Below are 20,903 nucleotides of genomic sequence, written 5' to 3'. Positions count from 1 at the left end.
CCAAGGTGGCTAGTGAAACAACTCAATCACTTTATATGAACGCTAGTTCACCAGTACAATGTGCATACACTTATGTCAGTAACTGACAACTGCCAAACTTGAATCAGAGGAAGGGTAGAGGAGAACGTGCGGCCGTAAAAAACGGGACTCCACGACCGATCACTTCACACGTTTGTTACCAGGCCAGGGATCGCACAAACGACGCGGAATGGTCAATCTACTTCAAATCGCACAACATTCTCTATTTTTTAAGATAAGGTTAAATATGTTTATGAAACAACAACCCTCTAGATTTCGGCAACATTTAAACAAAAACACGTCCGGTCTTTAGTGTCAAGTATCATAGTCATGTTTATTAAAAAATCTCCAAACAGACGATGTTGGTATCGCTTTTATGTTATGTTTATTCCATTTATTTATACTACACGTGTCTGCAAAACTTATAAAAATACAGAAAGTCCCTGCGTGTGAAATGCATGCATCGCAGATTCCAATTGTGTTGTCTGCATACACATTTATTGTCAACATAAACAAACATACATTAAAACATTCATTCATTTTTTAAATATTTCACTTACTTTTTAACATGTATATTATATTTTTTCAAAATTTATTTTTACATGAACACATAATGATGTAATGAACAATATTAAATATTGATAAAAATGGCACAAACACAACATCATTGGAAATGTTTAAACAAAACTTGACAGACATGCTACTGATCGACAAAGACGTCATAACATTATTTATGGCGTATTATCTTTTTGTAGCGCCTCTGCAGCACGTTTCTTTTCATCTTTCTCTAACTTATTATTATACACAGCACTAGCCATTATTCCAGCCGACATGCCCATCAGTGCACCAAACCACGCCCCTCCACCGGAAGCCACGCCTAGAACGGCGCCGCCAAGCGTCGAAACAGTAGACGCTTGATCGACGCGCACCTGGTTCCTGTTATGACGCAGTCGATAACATCTATCCCAAATTTTGTACGGATCTGACTCTTTACCAATTTTGGCGTAAGTCGCCAAGACGCCAAACGGTACTCCTAAAAATACACCTGCCCTCCCCGCTTTCGTCATCTTTGCCTTCAAACAAGACAGATTTCTGTGCTCTTTCTTCGACAGCGCGAGAATTGGGCCGATAATCCATGTGCCAATTAACCCATTAAACTGCATGAATCGGATGCTGACATGCGCAGTGAGTTCTGTTTTGGGGTACGGGACGCGCTGCATTTCCTCTTCCGTTAGACTGGCTCCAGCCAAATTACGAAGCCACTCGACGCTCATTGTTTTCCTAGAGTTGCCGTTCCTGTCGTAGATATTTACAGTTGTACATTACGGTCAAATATTTACTGGGCGTGTTGCCTTTTGAGATTTTGAGATTTAAAATAACACTTAAATAAATGACTACAGTAATAATAGAGAAAATATATAAATTTGCAGACGATCGGACACTTATATATTGAATAAGCAACTGTCAATTTAATTTTGCTATTTTATTGAACATAAAATAACACACTACTGCATTTATAATAGAATTTACTTGATTTAATATTCCACATGCGTTCACCAAGTTATGTGAATTGTTATTACATGAACGTCGAATCATTTATGAAAATAACGATATTATATATTAGACTTTTTCTAAAGGAGTCTTTTTCCCAAAGAAGACACTACGAACTGTTAGTGTACCTTTAAAATAACACTTCCCTTGGACAGCACGTGCATGCAAGCATTTTCACTTGTAGGAGAATACTACAGTAGTAACGCAAGATTCTGGCGCAGAAAAAGGATTGTAGATCTATTCGTTAACCACAAGATGAATTCATTTGACCTATTTAAACAAACTGTGTCAAAAAAAAACGTAGTTATGAATAGTAGCATTTGTTTTACAACAATGACGAACGTACTGTACATAATGGGTTTCTGGATGAGTGTAAATATTGCATTATTGATTCACTATGGATTATGAGTTAAATAATAAAATGTCACATAATAAATACATTTTACTTACACGCTTAATAAGTCCACACAAGTATTTTGCAATCACAAAACGGTCCCGTTGAGGAATATGTTGTAATATCTTATCTCAATACAAAGGTCGAGGTCGATGACCCTCAATGTTTACATTTTGTTTTGTGTGTGTTTTGCTAGGAAATACAGAAATGTCTGCGTGAACAGTGTCCAAAAACTTAAGAAGAGCAAACACAGGATTGAAAAGCATTCATGAAGAAAAAAGCCGACTCTTTTAACAAATAATATGTATACGTGCCCTGTACATTAATGTGTTCGTTTGTTAAAGGTACAATGCCGTTATGTTTCTATTAAAAAACGTACTTCTGTGAATTGTTTATTATGGCCTATATTATGACCTGATGATCAGAAATACACTGCGTGCAGTATAATAAAGTGTTAAATGAGTGTGTCATGTTTTCCCTTTGATGCAAGTTATTTTCTAGTCAAGTGTATTCTTTCTTGGTATAGCACGTCTCTCTCTCTCTCTCTCTCTCTGTCTCTCTCTCTCTTTCTGTCTCTCTCTCTCTCTGTCTCTCTCTGTCTGTCTGTCTCTCTGTCTGTCTGTCTGTGTCTCTCTCTCTCTCTTTCTCTCTCTGTCTGTGTCTGTCTGTGTCTGCCTGTTTCTCTCTGTCTCTCTCTCTCTCTCTCTCTCTCTCTCTCTCTCTCTCTCTCTCTCTCTCTCTCTCTCTCTCTATCTCTCTCTCTCTCTCCCTCCCTCCCTCCCTTTCTTCCGCTCTCCATTTCTCCCTCTCTGAAAACACAACACAGAATACCGAAAAAAAAACGTAATGTCGGCATCAAAAATCGGGTTCGGTCGGGTAGTCTACACAAGATCATATGTTTAGGCATTGCGAGACACGTACTAGACACTATCTCACAATAATATATTTTTATTATGACAGTATGACGTCTACAACGTAACGAATCCCCTTATCGGTATAAAATGGCCCAATTTATGTGAAGTGAAGTTCTTTCATTACTACTATCAGTATGAGATAATTGACTTCAACATACTTGTACAATTCCAAACACAATTATGAGTTCGTATCTTTGCATAACACTTACGCCTTATTAGGATTTAAGCCAAAACGTTGTTGATAGATCACTATACGCCAATAGGCCGACCGAACATTTTCCTTTCCGCTAAATTTGTTTAACTAAACGTTAGTTATTTCCTTCTTTAATAAGGATGTTCCATGACAGACATCTTCCAAATCGATTTTCAATGTAATTTAATTGCGAACGTTAATTGTCCGATATATATAGATCGAACGTAACAAGCATGCTCGAAAACCTAACTTGCAAACTGAGTGATACTACACATCACATGTATACAAATGCATGTGTAAGAAAATGCTTATTATTACACTCCTTGGAGTAACCACTGGGTTGTGCATATTTAAGCACTTTTTGAACTTCAATAGAGGTCATTTTCTTTATTCATAGTTACTTCGTAGTGAAATACGTGAAACTTATAACATCCGACGATATATTATAATACGGTCGTTGAAAATCGCACGTGAAGCGGATGAAATCGCCCGGTTTTGGCCTAGTGATGCAGTGTACACACTTAAACGAGTTGATTCCTGTTTGAGATATTTCTATTTTATAGTATTGAAGACAATTAATATTCTGTATGTTCTTAAAATAGAACAGACGTGACCTTCATGTGCTTAAATACATGTTACATTTGACAGATTCCTGACCTATTTATTTTTGTAGTAAACAGCCTCGCTTGCGTTTATTATCATAATAAAAACTTGACACAGGGTCAGGGTCTTTGTTAACCAATCAAATTGCAGATAACAAAAGTTACCTATAAATTGACCAATCACAAGCCTCGAAAGCTTAAGTCATTGAAGAGCTCTCGCCGGATCAAATCATAACACAAGTTCGACCGGATTTGAACGTATGTTTACAGTGTAGAAGTTAATTTCGAGGATATTACTCAGTGACAGCAGATTTCATTTGTACAATTCGTTGTGCGAAAGGTAATTTTGCAATGCCACACCAAAAGCACGGCAAAAATGCGCGTCAACACGGTGCACGCGCGGATGCAAATAACAACGTGCAGGATCATGCGCCGGTTGTAAACAACAATGGTGGCCAACCACAACCGCATGGCCACGGGCAAAGAATGCAGAAATGTTGCGCTCCCGGCGTGTGTCCTGTGAAAGAGGAACTGATCGATACCGATGATATACACGACGAAGTAAGGGTCGTCTGCAACAACGAAGCCTGTGATCTTGGGAATTGGATGCACAAGAGTTGTTTTGACGGCTTTGAAGAGTCGGTGCTCTCCTACCTGAGATCGTGCGGTCGTGCACGTAGCTGGAGCGAAAAACAGCGCCTTCAAAACCTGTGGACTAAAAAGGGGTATGACCTTGCATTCAAAGCATGTGATTGCAACTGCGCAAAAGGTCATCTACGCAAGGATTTGGACTACATTCCCCCAGTCCGAAACGACAACGCTGGCAAAAAGAAGTCAAAGAAAAAGTCTTCAACAGACACAGCAAAACCAGCGTTGAACAATGGGGTTCACGTGGGGGCACATGTGCCACCACCTGCTTCTGTAGCAAGGGAACGTCGGCCATCTGGAAACAATAACACCAACATGAACCATAATACCACTGCTCCAAAGCCCCTTCCAAGGAAAGTTGATAATGCTGATAAGAATGGCAATGCTGTGCTACACGAGTCTAAAAATGGAGTGGTGAGTCATATACGAAAGACTTCCCCTAGCATTACTATTCTGAACAATCGCAATGTCAATGATGACCGACTACGTGCCAACAGTATATCCAGCACTGGAAGTAGTCCACCTAACTCTGCCTCTTCCACTTCGGGATCTAACTCACCTGTGCCTTTACAGACCACCTCAACTCAAAGGACTGCACTGAAGAGTAAGTTTGAGTTCACCGAGCATGTGCCTAGCCCATCGTCGAGCCCTGCTAATGGCCTGACGGCTGCAAACCTGTTTCGAAAGAGAATGGACCTGTCCGCCTTCAGTATGCTCCCGAAACACAAGCAGAACCCCTACCATATAAAGATGGAGGATGATGGATTGGCGGGTGTAGATGAGGTCCACTCCTTTGTGCTGAACCATCTTAGCAATTGCAAGATATCCACTCTGAACTGTGTTCTGTGCAAGAATGAACTATGCATATTTGAGAAATACCCATTGATTGATGGAACACTGTTCCTTTCACCACAAGCCTATGACAGTCGAGCGATTCAAGCAATCTCAGAGGGCCGCCTTCAATATATCAACGCTGTTTGCGTCACTTGCCTTGAAGGAGCCAACGATATCCGATGTGCAGCCTGTAAGCATAGGTGGGATGGTAGCTCACTCTTGCTAGGGTCCATGTATTCGTATGATATCTTTGCTGCGATGCCATGTTGTCAGAAGAGGCTTACATGCAAGCATTGCCGGAGAGCAGTTGTGGATGTGTCGTGTGGTCTACCATACTTCAGCGAGTATAGTCACATGATTCCTTGTCCATATTGCAGGGCCTATGATTATCACTTCATTAGGCCACTGAGTGAAACCTTCGCCATCAAAATGTCTATATGGCATTGAATGGATAGCTTTTCCTACAGGATTGTATAAACCAAGGGCATCATGTGTATTTTTTTACTGTGAACTTTTCAGAGCAGCTTAATCATGTAATGTATTCTGTGTTTTAAAATGATGATTTGTGTATTTTTACAGTTCAAGCGTGAAAGTGATGTAACATACTTAAGAGTGATTTTTTGTTTTGTTGGTTTTATGTCTTGTCTGTTTGAAATTTTGGAGTTAGTGAGGTGCTAAGTGTAGTTTATGTTTGTTGTATTCTTTGCTCTGTATAACAATTTTGTGGAGAAAACAAAACAAAAAGCTGTAAAATCCAATTTTGCTCTGTGCCATATGTAACGAATTGTATGTATTTCTAGATTTATCTTTTTCATATTACTCTTGTCACATTTAATTCATGATATTTGCAAAACTCCCAGCTACTTACCCTCCTGAGTTGAATAACCTCATAAAAGCTCAAAGCATTCAATAAAAGTTAATTTAATTCTCTTACTAAATTATGTTACATGTATGATGTATTATTCTCCTGCACAAGCGAGTAGTAAAGGTGTATAGTTGTTTCAGTTTGTCCATCTGTCTTCAGCTAAGGGTTTTTCCTTTCCAGAGCACATCCTGAAACCATTTCTTATGCTCATCTATTGTTATAATTATTTTCCTCTTTAGATAGTATTTGTGCTTAAATTTTGAATGGAGCGTATGACAAAAGCTAAAACTTATCAACTTGAAAACTTTATAGCAGCTGCAGTGTTTTGAATTACATGTAGCATACATTCATAAATGTTTAATTATTAAAAGTCTGCACAATTATGCAGTTTGATTCATTAATGTCCAAAGTTTTATATTGTTTGATGATGTAATATTAATGCAAAGCTTGCAGTGCTTTATGAATTCCTCTTTGATCTGATAAATATGTACACATTTGCATTAATTTAAGGAATGTGTCTTTGTGTTAAAAAAAGAAAACTCATTGATAACAAAGAATGCTTGAAAAGCATTAAATAAAGAAATCATTTAAATACAGGCTCAGAGACCAGCTATTTATAGATTGCATAAACTTTGATAACCCATAGTGATTAGTGACCTGATTGTTGTGTTGTCACATTTCAGTTGTTTTTTACTTAAGCTTGTATTTGCAATGCAAGGTCAAGTTTGCAGTGTTTTGTGGCAATAGTTTGCTGTGCTTTTAGAAACACGATACATGAAGCAACTTTGGTTACAATTGAAAACTTAGTTGTTTAGTTATTTTTTTTCCAGTGCTCAACCATAAACATTGATTTTTTTATCTGGCAAACATAGTTTTATTATTTATAGTTTTAATGTATATTGAATTAACAAAAACTACTAAAATGTTAGAGAATAACTAAAATTCATTATTTATACATCACTGTCATGCTATTGGGATTCATTTTCTTAATGTTTGAATTTGTTTAATAAGCTATATGATTTTCAGTTTTTCAGCTGTAGTACAGAAAAGTTTCCTGTTGTTTTTTTTTGTTTTTATCAAGCATACCTCAGATTAATGATTCAATTAGCACAGCTGCATGTACAGCTGCATGTTTTATTGCCTTGCGGATTAGAACATAGCCTTGGCTTTGACCTTTTTACAGCAGTTACTGGTCTTATCTATGTCACATGTAACTTAAGACTTAAGTTACATGTGACATAGATAAGACCAGTAACTTAAAGTAGTTATTTGTAACCAACTTATTTTCTTTTCTCATTGCTTTCTTTTAGCAGTAGATTTTTTAGCTTTTTGCCAGAGTCTTCCTGTAGTAGAAGTACAGAAAAATAGATCAAACTATGTCCTTAAGACTCCAGTTGACTATTTGCTTCTTTTTGTGTTTGAATTAAAATTATGGCCTGCTCTTGTTTAGTTGAAAAAGCATTCATTGAAACTTTATCTTGTTTTGGTGTATTGAATGTTGACATGTGAATGAGCAAAGATTTTTTTTTATGAAAGTAAGACTATCAAAGATTTATGTTATTATGCAATACTATGTCTTTCATGGTATTTTTCACTGAAAGGTTTGCCTGCAAAAGTGAGCATGTTTACCCAATAAGTGATTATTATTTATCTTGCTTTCGAAACATTTCAATTTTTGTCCATTATTCTCCAAAGAAATTAATACCTTTTAAAACAAATTCAAATGTGAGAAATTGAGATATTTACAATTCTTAATCTACCCAATAACTTCTTACAATGTCGGAAAGAAATATCTAAAATGGTTAAGTGAACAATTTAGTTTTGTTGTCCAAACTTGAAGAGAAATACATTCAAACTGAAAGCGTGCAAGTTTAAATTATTCTATGTGTGGGTCGCTAAGTCTGTGTGTTTCTTTCTTAAGATAAAGCCCTTTTTGGCAGCTTCTATAAGGTTTTAATTGATCGTAGACACCTATCCCCATTTGGCCAGTTTTTTTAGCTCACCTGAGCACGAAGTGCTCATGGTTAGCTATTTAGATCAACCATTTGTCTGGCATCTAGCGTCATTGGGCCAAAACTATTAGCTTGTTATTGCTTTAAAGGCCAAATATTTTCATCCAACCTCAATGACACTTTTCAGAATGTTGTAATGAAAATGTCTATGCCAAGTTTGAATCTGGGGCACATGTGTCCTAAAACTAGGTCACCAGGTCAAATCTTAGAAAAACCTTGTTAGCACTCAATAAGCCACAGTTACTGCTCAATCTTGATGAAACTTGGTCAAAATGTAAACTTGATAATATAAAGGCAAAATTCGAATCTGGGAAATGTGCATCAAAAGACTAGGTTACAAGGAAAAAACTGAGAAAATCCGTGTAACTAGTCTCTAGAGGCCACATTTTTTTATAATTAAAATGCAGCCAGAATCTGAAACTGGTAGTGCATCTCAAAGTCAGGTTACTAGGTTAGTTGGTAGAAAAACCTTGTTATCACTGTACATGCCCCATATATAACATTATCTTGATAAAACTTGGTCAGAATATTTATCCTGACAATGTCTAGGCCAAGTTCAAACCTGGGTTGATATGCACAAATACTGTCACCAGGTCAATTGTAAAAAAAACGTTGTCATCACTCATCACGCTAGATGGCACATTTATTGCTTAGTCTTGATGAAACTGGTCAGCATGTTTATCTTTACAATATCTAAGCCTGTTTTGAATCTGGGTCACATTGGTCCAAACACTAGGTCATATCTTAGGAAACCAGTGTACCCCCCCCACCGGCGTCCAGGGAATCTTGCTAGTTTCGTCAGTCTCTTTTTTTAGAACTCAGGTGAGCTCTTGAGGTCCATTATGGCACATTTTTTTTATGTTTTTGTTCTTAGTATTTTTAATGTTATGACGTCTGAGCAGTAAGGAAAATATAATTATGAACATTATGCCAATATGTTGAGTTTGTCAAACAATAGCAGAATTTTTACGATTCATTATTTCTGAAAGAGAATGTCAACTGGCACAGAGTGTATTTTTAGAAATATTTAAAAACACTGCACATTCTTGTGGTGTAAATCTGTTACAAGATTTGGCATCAAAACAATTTATCTATTTGAATATGCAGCTATCATGATGAACTGGTTTAAACTGGCATCTATTCAGCTTATTGAAGACTGCCTTATCAACTATCTTAAGCAAATCCTTTGTTTGGTGCCACAAAACAATCCTTTGATATCCAAACATAATAACAGAACCTATATAAAGCAACTGGGGTCAAATTTCTTTTTAGGGTGATCTGCTTAAATCTTTTGAAGTGTGAACTGAAATATGTGAGGTTATATTTTTGGTGCAGCATTGATCAGTTCTGCCTCAAGGCCGTTTAGAAAGTTATTAAAAATGCAATATCTTTTCTTTAATAAGTCATTCAAACTTTATGCAGACATTGGTATATCTTTTATAACTCTCTTTACCATAATGTGTAGAATTGCAGATTTTGATTCTTTAATAGATTGTTTGTTATTTGATGTTTAATCTGAAAGTTTTTAACTAAGAATTCTTTTCTGTATGCCATGTATTTATTTTTATAACATTATTAATGTTAAGTTAAACCTAATTTAGTTGCATAATATATAACCTATGAATAATAAATGTAAACAAGCCATAATTATTCAACATGTGTTTCTGTTACTAACTTAAACTGAGTACACAATAAATACAATAAGGCCATTGACTATAAGTTATAGTTGGAAGACCTTATAATGTTTCAGAACAAACACCACTTGTGTTTTAGAAGATTGATGATGTTTACGTCTCACTCTTTCCACTGCTCTGTTTAATGTCATTATTGATTGCCCTCTGCCCTTTATAAATGCTGGTTTTGATGATGTTTGCTTGTTTTATCATATAAACTAATGTAATTATTATTCTAAACACAGTCAGTGTAAAAGGCGATTTTCAAATGTGCTAGAAGCTATGTGATTATTGATTTTGTTATTGCTGTTTACTTTTTGTGCATGTTTTTGGGAAAACTTGTAACATTGTTCAATCTTTGGCGTTTTAATGTTTGTTCTAGATCACTATTAATTAATTTTATTTTGTTTGTTTGGGTTTGTTTCAATGTCTGTTCTAGTGTAATAATGTTCGTTTCCTATGGATAATACTCCCACACTTCATGCTGCTGTGTATACTACATCAATACCTCCTTCAAAGTGATGTTTTAATGTTGTAAAACAGTATGTGTTCATTTTTTATTGGAAACTTGATGTTTTAGTGTAAAGAGGCAGTAGTCTAAGTGTTTCTAATGTGGGTAAATCATTCCATGATTAAATTTAAAATAAAAAATACTAGTTTTGAGAGTACATGTACATTATTGTGTAAACTCCAGGACTTGCAGATGTGTTGCCCTATGAACATTTTATTCTATTGCTTGTGTATTGATTTACTGGTTTTAACAATGTGTTTTATTTTTCAACTTTTAAATAGTTTTATTATTTGTCAAACATTTAATGTTAATGTCATGGAAATACCATTCTACTGACTTTATACTGGTTTTGTATGCTTATTTACGGTATTATGTTAAAATGTCGCCATTAAATAAATCACATGTATGTTCACCCGTGTTGGCACATTTATGTATCTATGAAGTTGGAGATATGATACAATTTAAAAGCCGTTGTATGATTTTTGAGTTTAGTTGAATTTCACTGTAATGTATGCAATATGTATATTCGTAAAACAATATTACGCCATTTATTAACTTTGTTTTTGTTAACATTAAGAGAAGAAAGACGGCATCACAGGTTATGTAAATAACAACTAAAATAAGTTGTTTCCACATAAGTTTATGTTCACATCAGCTGATGTTAGTTTTTGTTTTCATGAGGTATGAAACATGTAAATACAATATAAACTCGCATAGATTTTGTTGCCGAACAGCATTCTCGATAAAAAACGAGACATGCACTAGTTGTGCTTTTTTGTTTGTTAAATGCATGTGAGATTGTTAAGCGACAGCGAATTCGGTATGCTTATTAATCGTTTTAGCCTGAACATTACGTCTTCAAGTAATGTAAAACCTGTAGGAAAACTATGGAGTTGACATGATGTCGCTTTTTATTTCTCTTGTTACATTTCATTATATATCCAGTACTGGTTTCTGCTCTGTAATTGCATAAAATAAGAAATTGCTTTAGTCTGTTTGATACGCAGACTTGTATTATTGTTTGTTTATGCATGATGTTCATAAATGTAATGTTAAAACCCCAAGGGAAACTGCGTTTTTGCAAAACAATTGCACAGTACCATGTAAATGTTAATGTATGATGCTGTTTTAGCATGATATTGCGAATGATTGCTCTGACATTGGCGAACTTTGGTGCAAGACATGTTTATTATGCTCGTCTGCTTTTTTCTGTCTCTTTCAAGGTTTATTGTTTTGTATTACTCTGTACTGTATCGTTCTAAATAAAGTTTCGATGAAGGACCGAGTCGCTCGTTATTTTACTATCGGTACTTGATGTATATTCTTTTAAAAACATTTAAATATTGATTGTGAATAAACTTTAAAAAAAAGATTTTTTAAACGTTTGGCTCATAAACGACTGAGTTTTGTTAAGTTACGCTGTAGTTTAAGACCCCATTACTGGGTGATTTTATGTCATATAAGTATGATGTATGTTTTATTTCTTATAAAAGGCGACGGTTTCAATTTATCATAATAATCTGCATCATGTTCGTGACCTTCGAGATGTTGAATGTGCATAAGAACAGTTCAATGAATAGAGGATTCACATGTTAGAAACTGTTCATACTATCTTGACACCATGGCATGATACATTTAATTGCTAAATGAAGATCTATCAATAGCGGATCGAGCCTTGGTCCAATGTTTATCTGTTATTAGTAGTTAATTGCGTGTATAAATGTATGTATAAAGGATAAAACGCTAAACTATTCGAGTGCTTGACAGTATAACGTAAGCCATCATGGAGAGGGGGTATAATGTGGGTGTGTGGTCATTTAATAGACGATCTTTAAAAAAAAGATAAAACAAATATTTATTTATTTATTTATTTATTTGGGGGGGGGGAGATTCTGGGGTGGAGCGTGGGGGATAGTTTGGGTGGAGTCCATTTTGGTATGTCAGGTAAGTGTTTTTTGTCAAAGTATGAATAAAATCTGATGTTAAATAAAGAAGTCATGGCAATTTAAAGGGCCTTTTCACGTTTGGGTTTATTGACAAAATTGAAACAAGTTGTTTCAAATTCGTAATTTTTCGTTTTAGTTATGATATTTGTAATACTGAACATTTACCATGCTCTAATATAGCCATTACATGTATATGCATATTTTGACGATTAAAAAACCCGAAAATTATAAAGCGTTGCAACGCGAAACGATTTAATAATTTGGAGAGTTCTGTTGTTGTCGTTATATTTTGTGAAACTACGAGGATTGCTTATATAAGGTTTAAAATACGCCCACCATTGCAGTCGGAAGGATGGACGAGTGGTCTAAGCCGCAGAGTATTTACTCCAGGATTCCAGGAGTCAGTGGTTCGAGCCCTGCTGGGGGGTTACCTTTTTTCTTTTTTAAATTTTATTCTTGATTTTTTTACAGCAGCTTTTTATATCCTATGTTTACAATTATCAATATAAAGAATTTACTGAAAAACTTCAAAACATGCCAAAATCTGTGAAAAGGCCCTTTTAATAAAAATTTATTAATTTGACCTTGAGAGTCAAGGTCATTCAAAGGTCAAGGTCAAATTCAACTTGCAAGGTACAGTAACATCATGATAGTAAGAAAGTATTTGATGTTTGAAAGCAATAGCCTTGATACTTTAGAAGTAAAGTGGATCTAAACACAACATTTAACCAAATATTCAAAGTTACAAAGACAATAAAGTGCCATAATTCCTACAAAATGCTTGATACAGTTGTCTGCTTTTGTTTATAGGTTGGGGTCATGTTGGTAAAGAAGTATGCAAAATATGAAAGCAATATGTCAAGGGACATTGAAAATATTTGAGGTGGTACGCAAACTTTAACAAAGATTTATCAATAATATGCATATTCTAAGTGGAAAAAGGGCCATACTTATTACAAAATGCTTGATACAGTTGTCTGCTCTTGTTTATTGGTCGGGGTCATGTAGGTTAAGAAGTATGCAAAATATAAAAGCAATATGTCAAGGGACATTGAAAATATTTGAGGTGGTACGCAAACTTAAACATAGTGTTATCAATAATATGCATATTCTATGTGGAAAAAGGGCCATAATTCTTACAAAATGCTTGATACAGTTGTCTGTTCTTGTTTATAGGTTGGGATCATGTTGGTAAAGAAGTATGCAAAATATGAAAGCAATATGTCAAGGGACATAGGAAATATTTGGGGTAGGACGCAAACTTTAACATTTGCACGGTCAAGCTAACGCCGACGCCGGGTCGAGTAGGATAGCTCCACTATGTATATTTCATATATAATAGTCGACATAAAAATTGAATAAATAAAACCATAATATAAACAAACTCGAATTTTCAATGTCAGTTTTTAATCAATATAGTGTAAACGTTCTTCAACTTAGTCGCTCTAAATAATTGAATAACACTTAGTAACGTTTCAATACCAACGTCGTTAGTCTGCACTCTATCTTCGATTATGATCGCAACAAGTCGAATGACACGATGGTTTTCGTACGTTTGTTTCGAAGGTTAAAAATACAACTAGAATATCAAAACATTTGTGGTATTTAAGTTAATTAAAGACGGGTTAAATGTCACGATTAACACAATTGTATTGCATTTAAAACTGATTGTAATTACATATTCCACTCGTACAAATTTAAATGTTAAATTTGGAACTGTGCTTTTTGTAGCCATTTCTGAATCTGGTGCGCGTACACTTAACTGATGTCACTTAAGCATACATAAAATTGTCTCTTAAGTTTTAAAACTTTCAAATTACGGTTGTTATATGGTCAGATATGAACTTGAAAATATGTTTTCAGAGATGTTATAGATTAATATTGCATAAGCCATTGGCTCAATTTGATTATTGCATTATTAATAAACTTATGTGTGTTTGAAACACACAGTTCGAATTTTCACATTCAATGCAATGTTTCATTTTATCATCGATTTTGATCGATAGAGGCCGTGGGGCTGCATCGGAAGAGGGATAAGCATAAACAATTGAGAGGCTTGCCTATGGGGAATAGCAATAATTACATGTAATGAAAAATATTGAAGCAAATAATGCAATATTAAATAATCACGGAATGTTAGAAAACTGCCTTTAAGTAGGAACGAATTGGCTGATGGAAAGGGACAGGCACACCCACTAATTATTTGAAGCGTTCATTGTAAAACGGTTGTAAACGCAATTTATTTATGTATTGAGATACGAGAGATTCATGCTCAACATTCGGTTAAAATGGCTTTAAAACGAATTACAGTATCCATATTATTGTTAAATTAACCAGTCCATTAGTAGAGTATCTACTGCCGGGAAAATGGCTCCAACATTTTATTGGCTGATGTAAAAGTCAAGAAAGCTGAAACTGGGTTAAACAGCTACGGCGAATAAAACGAATTATTTCTACATAGAATATACTATACAGCTTCACGCCCGACATTCGGCTGGCAATGCTGCAGCTCTATAATTTACATTTCTTCCAATGCAGTAGTAAGTATAATTGTATTCCTTCGGGTTTCCTGACGGGGAATTTCGCACACTTTTTACTAGCTGTTGATAACGGTCAGTTATCCACATCTCAGATCAAAACCTGGGTCAGCCAGCTAAGCCGATATTGTTTTAAATATAAATCCTAGTTTCCATCAATATTTAAACTCGCGTCGCACAAAACAAAGCAAGTAGTAGAGTTATGTAGAGCGTGAGGAACTGACTGTGATAACTCAATAACAACGTGTAGCGCGAACCTGCTCCAATATTAATAAATATTGTACTTTTATATTACGGTATGTTCTTGGCGCGCTTTATATTCGAATCCGATGATTTGAAACGCGGCTAAATCAACAGATTATTTGGCTAGACTGCTAGAGTTCTTGCGTTGAATGTCGGGAAATTACTTCTTGAAAATAGGTGCATATTTAACCTCCTAACATAACATTGCCTTTATCTCTTGTTTAGCTGTAATAAACATACGTTTCAAGTTTCTTGTTGTTGTTTGTATCATGCTTGCTAGAGTTATATATGATTCAATTAGGAGAGCTGTTTTTAACCTGCTGGCTGGGAAAAATAGCATCAATTGGCCTTGACGTTTTCACCGTAACCGTGTACTTTTCTGCGTCAAATGTAACTTTTGTGTTTATGAAACTAACATACGCGAATTATCGTTACTGAAGGCTTTCTGTTTGCAATGCACCTGTTTTTCCAGTCAGAGTCTATACCTCCTGTATAGTTACCAAATTACAGGTGTATTTAAATGTGGCGTCGTTAGACTTAAGAAGATGTTTGCTACTGCTTTGTTAATTACAAATATTGGCCTGCCGTATCTGCTTATCAATGAGTACTGAAATAATAAAAACGCATTCATTTAATTAGTGTTTTGTCAGAAAGCAACACTCACACAGACTTGAAGTCTTATGTCATTTTAAGGAAATATTATCGTAGAAAAATGTAGGTTTTCGAAAAATCGCCATTTGCGAACATGTGTCGCAAGATTTTTTAATTTGTCGCCTTTGCCGCCAATGGCGATCGACAGCGGCAAATCTTCGAGTCGTGTCCCATTCTATGGGCGGGACTTGATTCGGAGTCCGTGTGAGTATTGTTTTCGTTAGATAAAGCCCTTTTTGGCAGCTTCTGTAATTGCTGCAGTGACCTAGACACCTAGTCTCATCAGGCCAGATGTTGATGTTTTTGTTGTTGTTATTGTACATGTTAAGCATACTTATAGACAACAACACAGTTAATTGGGAACCTGTTATCTGAACATGTTACCGCGGCCATTTAGGTCATTTTGAACATGTCTTGATTATTTTCTAATTTTATTTTTTATTAATAAACGTACAAAACTCTACAGGTACATGTAGTTACTGATAATTTGCAGTCAACGCAGCGTCGTAGCCACGCTGAGGCACACCGAGGCAGTTGCCTCGGCTAAAGTTTGCAGAGCAATGTTGAGATTACAAGGAATAAGGGAAATATTATGTTAAAGAATAATATATTTATAAGAAATTGAGGCAATTTAATGAATTTTAGGCACTATGATATTCCCAAAAAATATTATCATTGAGTACAATTGGTTCATGTTGAGGCAGATAATTATTTCAATTAAATAACTTCAATTGATGCCAAAATGGCTCAGCAAAATTATTTGGAAAACCCGTATATTAAACAAAGCGTCGCACTGTACAATTCGTACTATGATTATGGTGGACATTAGAACGTACCGAACTAGAATCGGGTGTTTTACGGCCAGGTCTGGGTCAATTTGGACCAAGACACACTTCGGGTGGTTGGCGTTTTCGGCTTTATTGGTTTTCTCCTCTTTATGGCCGGCGTCGAGTTAAAACCGTTTCAAATGGTAAGAATCTTTGTTTACGTGAGAATTTTCAGATAATGATATCCCGCTTTTTAAAAGTCAATGTAGTTGTGATAGAACTGACAGTAAAAAAAAATGCCAGATACTTTACTGATTTAAGTTAGATAGTTGTACTCGTGAAAATCAATATGCCCCTCTGGCGCAATCGCGTCAGACTCTGGATCCATTGACCACTATTATATTGTCACTGCGTTGGTTCGAACCCCAGTAGGTCCGGATTTTTTCTCAAATAACCTTCATCAATGATCCTTTCTATATGTGCTTATGGTAACAGAAACTAAAATTGACAATAAACTTGTAGCAGATTTTTTTTGTTAACTCTATTGACACTAAACGGTCAAATGTAGCGTCCGCGATTCCGATAATTTAGGTATAAAATGTGGTTTTAATGGCCTTTAAAACGAACCAGAGACGTTCTAGGTATAACAAAATTCCGGAGGGAGGGGGGGGGGCATGCCCCGGACCCCCCTAGAATGACCTAAGATACTGCCTCGGCTAAAATTTGGGTCTGGCTACGCCACTGCAACGTGCTAGTTTACGATGTTAGTTTTACAAAACACTTGGTAGGTGCCAACATCATGGTTCGTGATATTAAATCACTTTTTAATGATCAATACAAAACGAACTCAATCATTAAAAAAACACAAACATATTATGACACAATGGTGTTAAACAATATAGCTATTTTAAAATGCATTTATCAAGATTGACTGGATTAAACTGGCGGTTTGGTGGGTCTAACATAAAATTCCATGGTTTACAACATCAAATAATCGCGAGAAGCTATATAAAGTAACAGATAGGGGGGGGCAGATTTGTTTTTTTAAGCTCACCTGAGCACAACGTGCTCATGGTGAGCTTTTGTAATCGCCGTTTGTCCGTCGTCCGTCGTGCGACGTGCGTTGTGCGGCGTCAACATTTGACTTGTTAACACTCCAGTGGCCACATTTATTGTCCAATCTTCATGAAATTTGGTCAGAAGATTGGTTTCAGTGATATCTTGGATGAGTTCGAAAATGGTTACGTTTGCTTGAAAAACATGGCTGTCAAGGGGCGGGGCATTTTTCCTTATATGGCTATATATGGCTATAGTAAAATCTTGTTAACACTCTAGAGGCCACATTTATTGTCTGATCTTCATGAAACTTGGTCAGAAGATTCATCCCAATAATATCTTGGACGAGTTCGAAAATGATGCCGGTTGGTTGAAAAACATGGCCACCACAGGGGCGGGGCTATTTTCCTTATATGGCTATAGTAAAACCTTGTTAACACTCTAGAGGTCACATTTATTTTCCGATCATCATGAAACTTGGTCAGAAGATTTTTCCCAATTATATCTTGGATGAATCGTAAATGATTTTGGTTGTTTTAAAAACTTGGCCACCAGGGGCGGGGCATTTTTCTTTATATGTCTATAGTAAAACCTCGATAACAACCTAGAGGCCACATTTATTTTCCAATCTTGATGAAATGTGGTCAGAAGATTTGTCTTAATAATATCTTGGATAAGTTCGAAAATGGTTACGTTTGCTTGAATAACATGGCCGCCAAGGGGCGGGGCATTTTTCCTTATATGGCTATAAAAGGCTATAGTAAAATCTTGTTAACACTCTTGAGGCCACATTTATAGTCCGATCTTCATGAAACTCGGTCAGAAGATTCATCCCAATAATATCTTGGACGAGTTCAAAAATGATGCCGGTTGGTTGAAAAACATGGCCACCACAGGGGCGGGGCTATTTTCCTTATATGGCTATAGTAAAACCTTGTTAACACTCTAGAGGTCACATTTATTTTCCGATCATCATGAAACTTGGTCAGAAGATTTGTCCCAATGATATCTTGGATGAATTCGAAAATGGTTTTGGTTGCTTTAAAAACATGGCCACCAGGGGCGGGGCATTTTTCCTTATATGGCTATATTTGGCTATAGTAAAACCTTGTTAACACTTTAGAGGCCACATTTATTGTACAATCTTCATGAAATTTGGTCAGAAGATTGGTCTCAATGATATCTTGGATGAGTTTGAAAATAATTATGTTTGCTTGAAAAAAATGGCTTCCAAGGGGCGGGGCATTTTTCCTTACATGGCTATAGTAAAATCTTGTTAACACTCTAGAGGCCACATTTACTGTCCGATCTTCGTGAAACTTGGTCAGAAGATTTATCCGGATATCTTGGATGAGTTCAAAAATGATGCCGGTTGGTTGAAAAACATGGCTGCCAGGGGGCGGGGCATTTTTCCTTATATGGCTATAGGAAAACCTTGTTAACACTCTAGGGACCACATTCATTTTCTAATCTTCGTGAAACTTGGTCCGGAGATTTGTCCCAATAATATCTTGTTATCTCAGGTGAACGACTTTGGGCCTTTCAGGCCCTCTTATTTTGTTGATTTGCCTTGCGAAACTTTAAGCTTAAATATATCTGGGCAGTAGTTTAGTACATTTTAATAATTTATACTTATATTGTTCAGCATTGCAGATCTCAAGTTTTCACTCTATTTTTTAAAGTTTATTGAACATTTTCCCTCCAAACGTTCGTAAAGCAATATATTTTTTTTTCCGTACATTTATTTAGATTTGAACATGCATTTTTTTTTTCAATTAAGTTTTTGACCTTTTGTATAAGCTAAGAACAATAAATGTCAACAAGCCATAATTATAAGATAAGCTACAGTAACAAATACGCAGCAGAAAAAGCCTGAAGTTCATCACTAGTAATGTTTGCTTCAGAAGAAACTAGCCTTGAGTATTACAAGATTGATGCTATAATACCCCCCCTCTCTTTCCACTACTCTGTTCATTGTTTATTATTGCCTGTCGGGTGTGTTTATTGCCATTTATAATCCATTGCTTTGATCAATGTTTTTTCTGCAAACTTTGGAAGCAATTATTTTTCTAAAAACAAACAAACTTATTTAGATTTTAAAATGCTTTTGAAAATAAAACTTATAAATATTATATTTATTTTTGTCGTTGTACATCTATTTTGCAATGTTTCCAGCTATGATGTATATATTAACAGTGATTTTACATGTGTGTTTTAATGAACTGTTAATAGTTTATTTTTGTGCGGATTTTGGTTACGTCTTATCAAGTATATTAATTATTGTGTCACAGTGCACCAGTCCTTTTGGATAGTACTGTTTTACAACACTAAATGCTTCTGTATACAAAACATCAATAAACCTGATGCTTCTGTATTTACAACATCATTCTAATAGATTGCTTAACCCTTTGCATGCTGGGTAATTTGTCTTCTGCTAAAATGTCGTCTGCTGAATTTCTAAAATTAGCATTTTCTTCGATTTTTTTCAAAGAATACTATCAGAATAGCAAACAGTTTGGATCCTGATGAGATGCCACGTTCTGTGGCGCCTCACCTGGATCCAAACTGTTTGCAAAGGCCTTCAAAATTCGGTTCCCGCACTGAAAGGGTGAAGGTCGTTAGGTTGGAAACATGGAACAATTACGTTTACTTACAAAACAAAACATTATAATTATATGCGAGAGAGTTTTGTAAGCAAGTTTGTATGAGTCATTATTGTGATAATTGTGTTTTAAAAACGCATCGCACTATAAATAATTTACAGACAAATGGATATTTGTTGTACTAGCACTGCATGACTTAGCTACAGGATATAGCACAAACTGGCTAAGAGAGAATGTAGTGAAACGAATGTAAATGTTAAAGGTGTTTTGTGTAAACAACAAACAAAATAGTTGTTCCTCGCATACGTGTTTGTGTGCTTTAAATTGGTCCTTTATGCAAACCAATGTTAATATTTGTTTTCGTTTGGTATGAAGCATGTAACTACAATATACTAGTAAATGATCGTGCTTTCTGAAGCCGAACAACATTCTCGCTACAAATGAGCAATGCAAAAGATGTATATTTTTGTCTGAACGTCGCGTCTTTAGACAATACATGAACCTAGATGAACACTTTGTGGTTTTCGAAATGTTAAGCTGGCGCTACTTAGTTGTATGGCACCTTTTTAATTGTAACAAGCTTTTTATCAAGGCCTTTGCACACAGGTACTTGAAAACACTGTGTTGGTACTCTTATTATATATATAAGGACCAAAAAAATTTGTTCAAGTACCTGTGCCTTTGCATTGCTTTAATAATGGCATTTTAAGCGTGTTATATTAAATTGTTTAAACAAGGTTGGCTTCAAAAAAGTATTCATGATAATCAATATTGACAAACTACGAACGAAAAACAACGATTACAACGCTGCGAGATAAGTGACGTACTGATTAAGGTCGGTACAAAAGATAAACCCTGAGTTTCTGATAGCTTTGGCGGGTTACT

General features: G+C 35.6%; 1 protein-coding gene and 1 long non-coding RNA gene across 2 annotated transcripts; one reads left to right on the top strand and one right to left on the bottom strand.

Moving 5' to 3' along the window:
- Nucleotides 1-384: 384 nt before the first annotated feature.
- Nucleotides 385-2,285, bottom strand: LOC127849266 (uncharacterized). Its single transcript, XR_008034847.1, has 2 exons — nucleotides 2,020-2,285; nucleotides 385-1,314 (listed from the first exon to the last, which is right to left on the bottom strand). It is a non-coding gene; the product is annotated as an uncharacterized LOC127849266 (long non-coding RNA).
- A 1,579-nt stretch (nucleotides 2,286-3,864) lies between these two features.
- On the top strand, nucleotides 3,865-11,496 carry LOC127849257 (headcase protein-like). The gene has a single exon (XM_052381978.1). It carries the CDS (start codon nucleotides 4,024-4,026, stop codon nucleotides 5,599-5,601), a length of 1,578 nt encoding a protein of 525 aa, XP_052237938.1. The 5' UTR covers nucleotides 3,865-4,023; the 3' UTR covers nucleotides 5,602-11,496.
- Nucleotides 11,497-20,903: the final 9,407 nt, after the last annotated feature.

The sequence above is a fragment of the Dreissena polymorpha genome, chromosome 1, assembly GCF_020536995.1.
Source record: "Dreissena polymorpha isolate Duluth1 chromosome 1, UMN_Dpol_1.0, whole genome shotgun sequence".
Taxonomy (NCBI): Eukaryota; Metazoa; Mollusca; class Bivalvia; order Myida; family Dreissenidae; genus Dreissena; species Dreissena polymorpha.
This window is presented reverse-complemented; position numbering and strand designations above follow the sequence as displayed.